Source organism: Aplysia californica, unplaced genomic scaffold, assembly GCF_000002075.1.
Source record: "Aplysia californica isolate F4 #8 unplaced genomic scaffold, AplCal3.0 scaffold00167, whole genome shotgun sequence".
Lineage (NCBI taxonomy): Eukaryota > Metazoa > Mollusca > Gastropoda > Aplysiida > Aplysiidae > Aplysia > Aplysia californica.
Window position 1 is genome coordinate 728,610 of NW_004797437.1, and position 12,819 is coordinate 741,428.

A 12,819-nucleotide genomic window follows, 5' to 3' on the forward strand; every position below is an offset into this window, starting at 1 on the left:
ATCATCATCATCATCATTATCATTGCGTTTTTCACCATCCACCAGGATATCTGCCACAAACAAACACCTTCCAGCCCCCCTCTCTTGGGCTTCCCTCTTGATGTTATTCCACGTGTTCCCAGTTGTCTGTACATCCAGTCTACGATCTGTCACAATTATTGACACCCTCTCGCTTCTCAGTTTGTGATGACGTCATCTGTTTCTTCCACCAGTTGTGATGACGTCATCTGTTTCTTCCACCAGTTGTGATCGTCTGCTGCTGCCACGACTTCCGGGTGCCCAGAACGAGACATGAAATAGAAGAGAATTACCGGAAGTGCATGATGAACAAACAATACCTCCAGATCCTGGAGAGGAGGCCCGACGAGCTGCTTAGGAAGCAGCCAGGTAAGTTATAGGGGGTGTGTGCGTGTAAAACACTTGGACTAGGAGACCTTGACAGGATACTTCAGGATAAAAAAAAGATAAAAAACACACACACAGGCGCACGCACGCTCACACACATACACCACACACACACACGCGCGCAGAGGGAATATACAGTGGAAACCTAATATAACAGGGATAGCGGGACCAGAGAAAAAGTCCTGTTATATCAGATCCCTGCTAAATCAGAAAAGCAAGGGAAGTAAGCAATTGTGGGCTAATCCAGCTGTATTTATTCCCATGGCCTGCGCATGCCACATTACGCGTGCGTGTTGCTAGGTTTAGGGCTAGATCTAAGTCTACAGCACACCGCAACCCCCTCTCGCTTCACCCGCTGTGGGTGTCTGTCCCTCTCTCTTACTTTTTACACATTGTTAAGGAGCCTGTCTCCCTGCTATAACCGATTGGGCTCCGATGAGGCCCTGTTATTGCTGATAACTTTTAACAGAGACAAAGAGTAGGAAAAAAACGGGGATATAAAAAATCCCTGTTATTACCGGATCCCTGTCATTACCGGGCCGGTTATATAAATATATGGTTTCCACTGTACATGGATATAGTAATGGACACCCCTGGAATTTCGTAAAGTCAGCTTGGCAGTGACCTAAGTGATTTGTCGTTGATCCCAATTTTTTTCCCCACTGAGATCCTGACTTTTAGATATCACAGAGTGGCAGGTCTATTTTTCTTGGAGTATTATAGTCGGAGTTGACCCCTTTTGGTTTGTCAACTTTATTTCATTTTTGATAGACTCAACTGCTCAACCACTACCACTCTTCCCCCCTCCAAATGGACACAACTGTAATTCTAGTCAATATTACTCATTTATTTTTTAAGTTGATTAAAATCGTTAGCATTCAATCATAGTCATGGTCACTCTATGTGTGTCTGTGCGAATATGCTTGTGAGTAAAATGTTTGCAAGCAAAACAAATCTTACGATAAAATTATGAGATATTGACTCTTACCCTTTAAGTTTCTAAAACAAGGGTTTAAATACCCCTTAAAATAGTACACCGAAGGGTGAAGGAACCTCTTAAATTGGCCTGAAAAGGGGAGCCCTGTCAATGACAGCTAAGATGTTACAATGTTATGCATGGTGGCCAAGACCTCCCCCCAAAGCCGGAGACTCTCAGGGCACATCCAAACACACTTACACATACTTACCTTTTCATTGACGTTGGACATATCCATGGACACCTTCCAGTTATCCGCATCAATTTCCTCCACTTGCTTTTGCACCATCTCCACCTGCAGACGCAGACGAGCTTGCTCAGCCTTGAGACGGTCCACGTCGGAGGGGGTCAGGTCCTGGCACTGGTAGATCATCTGCATCTCCGCCACACGCGCTTTCTCGGACTCCAGATCAGAGCCTGAGGGGGGTAAAAGCACACGGGCATCTCAGTAATTTAAATTTAAAACTAGAACTTAATTGCTATTACAAACACGATTTCACACAATATGGAAAAATAAACAATTTCTCATTCTCAATTTAAAGGGATCTTGCCCGTGAGATTGCTGCTGTAAATCTTTTTGTATAAATTATAAATATTTGGAGGGATAGACAGAGGACAAATTTCTTTAAAATTTGAAACTGTTTACTTCAACAAATGGGCTCTGGTTTTTCAAGTGTGGTCCCCAACAGTAACATATAAAAAAAAGACTCCTACTGCTTTTCTGGGGAACCCAGAGCGTAAGAATATTGTAGCAGCTAAAAAACTCTGAAGAACTGCACATTTTCATTTCACACTTTACTCAGCCTCATTATGAAACATTTTTACAGCTGTTTTCACCCCCGGGGCGGTGCCACTGACTGAAGTGTCTTTAAACCATTCCCAAAGAGGGGACATTTCTCGTTCTAATGCACATTAGAATTGTAAATAGGCTGATCCAACAATGTCATGCTCATAACTGTACCTGAACTACAACAGGGAACCGCTGCTTTTTCTTTCCTAATCCTTACTATCGTTATTTTCCTCTACTTGTTTTGTATGTTTGTCACACTCTTGTGACCCGATATTTTCAGGGTGCCTTGATAGTCGAAGGAGGCTTTGTGCTGTTGAAGCTAGAGAGGTGAGCAGAGTAAGCCTGATTCCCTGTAAGGACTTCTCAGTTGACATCCACCCCTTGGCGCCCGTATGACCTTATGCAGTTGCAAGCGCCGTAAAACCTCTACTAAAACTAAACAACTGTTTTCTCTAAACTTATTTTTTTATCATTATGCTATTTGAAGTGCTCAAGAAAAGTAAATCTTTTGAAATGAGCACCAAAAAAAATCAATTTTGAAAATGTTAATCTTCTGACAAGTTTTCTTAGAGCTACTCACAAATAAAAAATGGTGAAATGGTACAGGTTTAACGTCTCTAACAACACTATGAGCTTATTTAAGACGCGGTACCTCCCAGTTAAATGTCCATTTCCAAAAGGACAGAGCCAAATAAGTTTTGTATAAAGTGCCTTTCCAGGACACAACATCAGACCAATCTGGGGCTAGAACCCCTGAGTCCGCAATCTTACAATTATGGGTCCGGTACTGTAAGGTATCGAATACCCCCCCCCTTTAATAGTTTTAATTTATTTTGCCCCCCCCCCCCCCCCCCATTTCATGCTCCCCGTTAATTTTTTTCCAGCTTGTCACGACCTACGATCATGTGAAACATATCTAGAATCTAGATATCTGAATGAAACTTCTTTTTTTTGTGTGTAAATGGCAAATTACCCTCAGTATTAGTACCGGTACCGGGTTGCTACCTCCATTTTCTGTGCATTTACGTTTGTACATTGGTTTATATTTTCTTATGAAACTGGTTTGTTCGAAAAATGGGAAAAGTCACAGTAGCTTACTAAAATCACTAAAATTTCACGATCTCTTGTCCTTTTATTCACTAAATGAGAAATAAAGCAGATATGCTCTTAATAGTAGGGGTATAAGGTTGAATGTGCACCCCTCCCCCTCCGTTTATTAATTTTGGACCACTTGCCCCCCACCCTATTCGATACCTTACGGTAGGCTACCAACGCCACCACTCATAAATAGAAAACAAACACAATCAGCCCACCTATGAGCATAGAAATGCATTATGTTGAATTACTGTCTCATAGCGCGACTAAGCTTGCCACCTCCAAACTAACATCACAGGACCACTCACTCAGCATTTTGCACGACTCTTCGCACTCGCTGAGCTCTGTGCTCACGGATCTCTTGAACTTTTCCAGGTTTTCCAAGTACTGTAACGTGGTCTGCTCATCCTGCTTGAGGCAGGCAATTCCCTCACGAAGCTTCAGAATCCACTCCTTAAGACGAAAAAAGATGTAACAGAGAAATTTAAGACAATTGGACCACAAATTTCACTAGAAAAAAAAATTAAAATTAAAATTATGAATTAATCAAAAAGTACCCGTACCTCTCCCTAAAAAAAATTGTGAAAGAAGTATAAACATTGTTGGAACAAAGGGCATGACAAAGTGTTGACATGGCCTTTAAAAAATGGAAATAGCTCTTGACGCCGGTGTTTGTGGTGCAATGTTTGGCTCCTTGCCTTGGTAAACAAAAGACATGAGTTCAATTCCCATATGAAGAAGTTCATGCTAAACAGTTTCTTCATCCGTCTGCTGGGACGATTCAACATTTTACCATCTGGCCTTACAATCTATCGATATGGCAGTCCTTGGTTTGTCCTCTGCACCTAAGAACATGAGAAAAGGTCACTGACAAGCAGTCTGCAAAGTTAAATTTAATATGTCTATAACCCCAGCAAAGTATTTCGAGAGGTGTCCAATTACCACAAAAACAAACAATTTAGCAATGCCAATCGGGCTTTCCTGTGCGGCGAAAATTTGGTCCCCGTTTGCGGGTGAATTTTTGGACTGTAGCATAAGAGACTAACTTTCTCAACCTCTGTCTGCACTATTTCTGGACCAATGTCAATGATATGTGGACGTTGAAGTTTTTACTTACTCTGCTTACATTAGCTATTATCCTCTTTGCATAATTTTTTTGGGGTGCAAAAACTACCCATCACTGGCAACTGTTGTTTTGGTCAACCGCCAACCTGGTAAAATTTTCCTACTCTCACCTCATTTTGCTCCACAAGCTCCAACTCACTCTCCAACCTACGGTTTTCCTCAACCATAGACTCCATGTTTTCACCCTGATACTTCTGCTCTGAAACACGCAGAAAAATGCACATGCAAATAATTTAAAAATGAAAACAAACATTACAAATCAAGCACCATTGCTCTCTCAGAAAAAGGTACAAGCATCATTTTCCAGTAACTGATCACTGACATGGTTCTCATGCTAAGAAAACACAGAACATTCCACTCAGCAGCTTTCAAACTTTTGCTTCTACGCACTTGAACTCTCCCCCCCTCTCAACAAACAAACAAAAAACAAGCAACACACACAAAAAAAACAACCAGTATGACTCTTGTGATAACAAGTACTTTTTCTTTTTGTACACATTTACACATGGGGGTCAGATTCAATTTTTAAACTGTGACGGTCTTCAGTAAAATATCCAGTGACCCGCACACGGTCTTCAGTAATATGTCCAGTGACCGGTACAATCTCTCCTGGAGAGAAACAACGAAACAAGGGTTGGCCAAATCTCCTCTCAAACTTTTGGGTGTTTTCTTAGTTTGGTTTTAGTACAGCTTTTACGGCGCTCGCAACTGCATAAGGTCATATGAGCGCCAGAAGATTAGAGGTGTTACAAGAGAGTAACACACATAAAAAAGAACAAGGGAAGATAAGGACGATAGATGTTTGATAGGAAAGAAGGAGCAAACCGCACAAGAGCACCCGCCAACCACCCACGGGGTGTTTTCTGAAGGTCTAAAGGACATGCTCAGCTGTCTGTTTGGTTTCTCTGCTAGGGCAAGGCAGCCAATAAGTAAGTTTGCCCTATCTGTGTGATGTTTTACAGTTGAGTTTTAGTAAAGAGAAACACATCGAAACAATAATAGTCACATAGTGCAGGGAAGAAGCAAGACAGATAGACAGAAACTACAGAGGAAAAATAAAAGTAGGACCTACCAGTGGTGCTCTTCAACCACACTTATGTTCAACAGTCCAACTGACACAGAATCATAATCTACACATCTTTGCTGTCGCAAACAATCCATACAAGTCCAAATTTTGATAATTTTTTAATTTTTACACCCTCCTATTGCTCTAACAAAGGTGCACCATTCAACATAATCAAAATGCAGTTAAATGCTTGAGCTTATAATTTTCTTGCATTTCATGATTTCTGATAGGAACAACACTCAGGTGTAAAAAGTACCCAAACAGGCATAAGTGGATTGCTCGAGACAGCAACGACACAGAACTACATACGGGGATGATAAGAAAAACGTTTTGTTTTTAATCCTAAACTCACAAAATTACAATTCAAAAAGCAATATTTCAGTCACTAACATTATGAGAAATAAGTGATGTATGGCACAATTGTCAAATTATGATTAAAGGAAAAAAACCTCATAAAACCATGGATGAGCAGACTTTCATGAATAAACTAGTTAAACAGAGAGCATGCACGATAATCTTAAATGAACAATTCATGACCACAATTAACAGTAATACTTACTAAGTAGAATGCGTAAGTCATTGTCAAACTCTTCAAATGTGTCTGCTCCACGCATGAAAGCAGCATAGGTTCCCTCACAATACTCGTATACAGTCTGCATAGAGAAAATAGTTAACTTAGATGTAACATATGACTGAAGATCAAGTTATTCATATCTTCCGCGTTCACAAAATCCTGTTCCATGACTGACATACAAAGCAACAGAAAGAACTGATTCTCATTTCCGGGTAATATTTTCAAAGCATCTAACCAGTCATAAAATCTGTGCTTCTTTTGCAAAATAACACAAGCATACTCCTGTCTAATGTTTTCACAAAACCTTGCCTAACAGCAGTGTTTCCGTTCCAAATTTAATTAGAAAAACTTTTGAGCTTGAGTAAGGAGATTTTTTAGTTTAAGCAGAGGTTTTACTGCGCTCGCAACTGCATACGGTCATATGAGCGCCAAGGGGGGGATGTCAACAGAGAAGTCCTCACAGGGAATCAGACTTACTCTGCTCACCTCTATAGCTTCAACAACACAAAGTCTGCTTTGACTATCAAGGCACCCCGGAAATAGCGGGTCACAAGAGCGTGACAAACATACAAAAGAAATAGAGGAAAATGACAATAGTAAGGATCTGGAAAAAAAAAAGCAGCAGTTCCCTATTGTAGTTCAGGCACAGTTATGAGCATGACATTGTTGAATCAGCCCATTTACAATTCTACTCTGCATAAGACCATGTTAATATCCCCAGGGAATGGCCTAAAGACACTTCAGTCAGTGGCACTGCCCCAGGGGGTGTTGAGTAAGGAGAAGCACATCAACACAGCAATTATCTTCAAAAGCCTAAAACGTGTAGAAAACAACATAAAGATAAAATAAACACATAAGAGATAACAAAAGTGAATTGAAAAAATTCACAAGATAGGACAAAGAGAGAGTGACATGAATACAGAAGATGAGAAAAATACTGTATTCAACATAAATGCATAATGAGATGAGAAATACAGTGAGCAACATGAATACACAAGATGAGAAATACAAAGAACAAAATAAATTCACCAGATGAGAAAAACAAATAACAGATTATATAAATATGTACCTGATCTTCTGACTTCACATCAAACTCCTCTCCATTGGCATCCCCAAATATAAATGCATCAATTCCTCCTTGACTGGGGATGTTACCTGCCATCTGGAGAAGCATGGAAATCCTTGTCATTTCATGAGAAAAAGCAAACCCAAACTAAAGCTGGCTAAAATCTTGAGCACTTACCAGTGTCGTGTTACATTCCTTTCCTTTCTGTACGCTTTTACTTTTAGGGGACAGATCTCGGGAAACAAAGGGCTGAGAAAATCCTGACATCAAAGGAAGTTTCCTTGTTATCCAAGTGTTGCATTTGATGATGTTCTTGACTGTCTGTTGTGATACTGGGTATTAGATATTGTGAATCATGTACCAATAGAAAATTATTTGCGTATTTCTGCATTGTACGAGAACTAGCCATTGTAATCCAAATTATCCCATTGGGATCAATATAAATGGGTTTTAAGGGAGTTTTAAAAAAAGGATTTCCGCAGTACAAAAAGGTACCTCGATGAGATCGAGCATCCAAATGAGAGCACCAAGCAAGTGTGGCCAGGTATGAGGACTCCCCACAGAGTAAAGGTACGTCTTCGACAAACTGAAAGGGTATGCCATCATCTTGAGCACCCGAGGCACCTCTTCCTCCATCTTTGTAGCCATCTTGTAGCCAGGATGAAGCTTGCTGTAGATAAACTGGAAAAAAGAATGCAACAGAAGGAGGATAAAGAATTTTGGAGGACATAACTCTGGCTCTGGCTGAAGGAAAGAAACAAATAGCTTAGGTTTCTTAAGTACAAGAGAAAAGGTAAGGATGGATATTTACGGGGGAGGGAATTTAGCCCTTTCAACACCATAACGATGTTTCTGATATGTCAAACAATTTCAGATTCTTCCACAGCTTGACGTACCGGGGAAAGCAAAAGACATAATATTGAAAAGGTTAACTTTTAACTTCAGCTCAGGAGTGTTTAACAAACAAATTACTGATGAGTGACATAAAAATGAAACGATAATTACTTTTGAAAACTTAGAAGAAGCGCAAACTGGGTTTTTTTAATATACATCAAATTTGTAGCCCTTTACCTATAACCTGTGCTTCCACCACCAGCTGAAGCTGAAAAGTAAGGAAAATTCTGCAGGGGGTCCAGGGGGCTAAGCGCCCGAAGAAAATGAAATTTATTGCTTTTAGAGGGTTGAAAATGGCATTTGGGAGCCTGTTAGAAGAGATTGCCTGCAAACCATAACATTTATTTTTTCACCAACATTTTGTCCTGTTTCATTTCTTCACCAAGATCTACATAATATATTTCCATTGATGGCTATGTTTAAAAGCAGGTTCCCCTTCAACTGCTACTATATTTTAATTAATTTGTCATCGCACCATTGAAAGAAGGCCAACCTGGGTATAATGAATAGATATGTACCTTCACAATAGTTACCCGGCGTATACCCTAATTTTTCTTAAATTTCACGCCTGAATGTCGCATATCACAACCTCGGAATCCCACTTCAAATTATTCTTGACTTTAGTAGTTTTAGGCTGGTTTTAGAATAAATTTCTTTCATCGTGGCCCTTATCACGTTTCCGTGCCGTAAAATCTTCGTATTGATCATTTCTCTAGATCTAGAAAAATTTGTAAAAAAGTTTCTTTCTGACAGTAATTTTCTGGCTAAGATCACAAGTCAATTTACTTGATCAACGCACAGATCTTCCAGCCGCGGCAACAATCCGAAGATAGACAGACGGAATGAGGGAATGATAGAAAGGAGGAAATTGGCACAAAAAGTTCGCCAGATTTTGATCAACCTACAGGTAAAAATGTACTGCCAACAAGCCAGCAATGAATGCATGGGGCATAGCGGAATAATGGCCAATTGCAGGAAATGCGCCATCTGGCCGGTTTCTATAACATTAACTTATTACAGAGAGAATTACCATAAATATCCGTAACTTATACTAGTACTAGACGATACGAAGGCGAGTACGGATCTTTTGCTACGGAATTTCGGTAGTCCTACTCTGTGGCAGCTTTTTACGGACGGAGTTGAAAAAGATGGAGGAACAAGTACGGAATTGGCAGAAAGTACGGATTTCCGTAAAAATACGGAAGAGTGGAAGCACTGTATAACAAAAGCTGTTGCCATTTCAATTCAAGGTAACCTTTGATGCCCACAAACTTATTCTTACAGATTAAGCATCTCTTGGCCATAGCTAGCTGTAACTGTAAATTAAAAGAGTGGGTCTCAGTTCCACAAAGACATTCTTTTAAATTTAAGTTACAAGAAAAAATAATAGTTATAGTTACATTGACGGCAACCTGCATAGAAACACAAAAGATTCTGTTTTCCTGTTTCAATAATTAGAGGGATGGGAAAGGTAGAAAAGTCACTAATCAAAGCAAATGATAGAAGAAAAATACTCACAGCAAAAATCTTGAAGAAGTCCTTGCTTGTTGGAGAAACCAACAGTTTTTGCGAGACAGCATGAGGATAGTTGTTGGCCATAAGAAACTGAAACAGTTGCAATGAATTCTTCATGAGGTCAAAAGAGAATAAAAAGAGAAAAGCATACAAATCAATTTTTTTTAAACCTCTTCCATTAGAAGTATCTATATTCTATCAGAGGTAACAATGTCCCATCAGAACAATATTCTATCAAAGGTTACAATAATCCATTTAAAATAATAAAATATTCCATTACAAGTAACAGTATTACAGGAGCATTAACATTCTGTTGAAATAATTCTATCAGAGGTAATCAGGAAACCAGCATTTGATCAGAAACAATATGTTCTTTTTCAAGTAACTTTATCAAAAGTAACAATATTCTATTAGAGGAACGTGTATTCTATCACAAATAACAGCATTCTGTGAGAAGTAACAAAATGTTAATCTATGAAAGTCAACAAAGATTTTAAATTCAAATGTGAAGAAAAAGCCTGGTTGTAACATACGTGAACTATTATGTCTAGATTTCTTGAGCACGCATACCTCTAGTAACTGCCTTATACATTGATTGTGGTACTTTTTGTCAGAAATGGGACGTGGATCTTTCGGAACATCTGTCCTCCCACGAACTCCAATTCCACTTGAAGGACGTCTGTGTTTTAAAAAAAAACTATTTTAAACAACCCCACATATTAATGGTTAAATGGTGAAATGGTATAGGTATTTACGCCCCCTATCAACACTGTTAGGTTATTTAAGAGGCGGGACCTCAGAGTACAACATCCAACTCCGAAAAAACAGAGCAAAGTGGGAAATTTGTGTAAAGTGCCTTTCCTAAGGATACAACATCGGACCGAGCTGAGGCTCAAACCCCCCCCCGAACCCACAATCTCATGATTACGAGTCCGGTACCCTAGCCTCTAGGCCACCGACGCTACTACATTTTAATAGAAATCCTTAAATTAAGTTGCAAAAACTGACAGGATCAGGTGCCAAAAACTTTTGAACAGCTGTACCTGACACTGATAAATGTCGCGTGCACAAAGCGAACAAAAGAATAAAAGATATAAGACAAACAAGTGTTGAGATACAAACTTATAGATGTAGGTAAAAGCATGCATGGTGAGAACCCTAAAAATCACATTGTACTCGTACCATGCAGATATCCTTTCTTTAGCCAAAGTGACTCTCACGGGTGTCTAAAAATGAGTACATCTCTAACTCTGATAAGTCTCTGATAAAGACAGAAGTTTGTTGTCAATGATTAATGGATTTAATAAAAACAAGTCACTGAAAAGGAAGGACAGACAGAATGATCAAAGGAATGAATGAATCTGAGGGCACAGCCATGGGACAAAAAGACTGATCTTCTCTCACCGATGGAAGCGCAAAATTTGTCAGTCATTCGCAATCCATAGCTCTTAGGTGACATTCATACTTTTCAGCCATATTCTAAAAGTAAGTTATTCACTAATACATCCATAAATACTTCCACCTGTCTTTAATCAATTATAATTAGTGTGATGTAATGCTTTGTGTAATGACAGATGGCAAGTTGGTAAAACCGACACATTTATTCTACTCTATTCTGTACATTGTTTTGTCTGTGCAACATCTAGGGATGGTACAGAAAAAAAACTCCCAACAAATCCCCCAGATACTTTTCTCAACATGAACTCCATAACAACCAAGCTGTAATAAAAGCTTGAACACTGAATGGAAGCAACACAATTACATGACCTAGAAAAAGAAAAATAATAAAACATAATATTTTCTGTAAAATCTTTTACGCAGCATCAATTCTCCTTGACCACAATTTCCCATCATCTTACATTGCTGTGTAAAACCAGTACTTTCCTTACCCCGATTTAGGCAAAAAAGACAACTGACTTCCTCCAGGCTTGTAACTGCTCACACCAATGGAACTTCGTGGTGCAAATGACAAACTCCTACTCTTTGTTTTGTCTTTTCCCTGAGTTGACTTCCGTCCACCGCGTTGACTCGTGTTGCTGTTTTCGTGACGGACTCGGAGTGGAGCCCCTGATGCCAAAGACGGCCTTCCTCCACCAAACGACGACTTCCTCATATTCTTCTCAGCTTCCCACACTATTAATAATGACCTAAAGGAACAAAGATAAATTTTTTAAAGTGTAAGCTAAAGAAGAACAAAAAAGGGGGGTGGGGGTTAACAATCAATAATTTGATGTTTTGCAATTAGGTTAGGTTTGAAATTTTTTTGTCATAAAAATGATTTGCAAGTTTTAGTGGTCATATATGTGTGTTCTGCAGCAAAAATTACTGCAGTTTGACCTCCAAATCAGAGCATCTGAGCGAGGGAGTGAAAGTAAATCTTTACCTTATATCAAAATCTTAATTTAGTGTCTCAGCTAAGTTTACAAGTAGACAAGGCCTAAGTTGGCCTAGTCTTCAGTGAGTAGGGCTGGGCAAGATGAAATGTCTAGCCTTCCACTTCTAGACTTTTGTGACCAGTTTGAGTAAAATAAAGAGAAGCACATCAGCACCATTTAGGCCTATGTAACATTCAAATAACAACAGTGCAGAAAAAGGCAACACAGATATTAGATCCCATGAAGCTACAGAAAGCACCTAGCACACCTCTGTGATTGGCCCTTCGGAGAAATAGAGCTGGCCAGAAAAAAAGACCTAAATCTAGATCTACTCATGCCAGTTGGCACCCTCCTACCGATATATGGCGGATTATCCCCAATATATTATACTCCTAGTCAGTCCAAAGAATACCAGTCATTTCGTCACACCGGTGTAGTCAAGACGTCACAGTCATCTCGTCACACTCCAAATCCACATGGTTGAATGGAGACGGTCATTTCATAGCACACTCGCGAACATCAAACATGCATTGTCATGATGGAAATTGCTCACGATTTTTGGGAGAGGGTTGTAAGGGTTGGGGCTGTGTGTGGAAGGATGGGAGGGGGCGGCTGTACGAGTCGTCGAGCCCACCTGATCAGCTACACCGTTCATTAATATGTAGGCCTATTGACAATGAAATCTATCGAGTCAGATCAACAACACTTTTAAGTATTATTGGCGAAAGGTGTGGTTGGCAAGATCATATTAGTTATGTTAGAAATAAATTAGAATAGAAATTAATGTACGGTACTGCAATTTTGCTGAAAGCTAGACCCTTACTTTCAAACAAAGCCTTATTAACTCTTTACCAGACATTATCGTTTCAAAGTGATTATTTCTCCGAATGCTCAGGAAAATAAACTTCATCTCTATTTCTCCGACCTGTTTCCGATAT

General features: G+C 39.5%; 1 protein-coding gene across 1 annotated transcript in view; it reads right to left on the reverse strand.

Moving 5' to 3' along the window:
* Positions 1-11,649, reverse strand: part of LOC101854166 (kinetochore protein NDC80 homolog) — a 20,395-nt gene extending 8,746 nt beyond the window's left edge. The window contains exons 1-9 of the mRNA XM_013082295.2: positions 11,396-11,649; positions 10,077-10,185; positions 9,510-9,596; positions 7,593-7,778; positions 7,101-7,193; positions 6,017-6,110; positions 4,502-4,590; positions 3,575-3,719; positions 1,593-1,798 (exon numbers count right to left, since the gene is read on the reverse strand). Coding sequence (XP_012937749.1) covers positions 1,593-1,798; positions 3,575-3,719; positions 4,502-4,590; positions 6,017-6,110; positions 7,101-7,193; positions 7,593-7,778; positions 9,510-9,596; positions 10,077-10,185; positions 11,396-11,619 — 1,233 coding nt within the window. The 5' untranslated portion in view covers positions 11,620-11,649. The remainder of the gene's footprint in view (positions 1-1,592; positions 1,799-3,574; positions 3,720-4,501; positions 4,591-6,016; positions 6,111-7,100; positions 7,194-7,592; positions 7,779-9,509; positions 9,597-10,076; positions 10,186-11,395) is intronic.
* Positions 11,650-12,819: the final 1,170 nt, after the last annotated feature.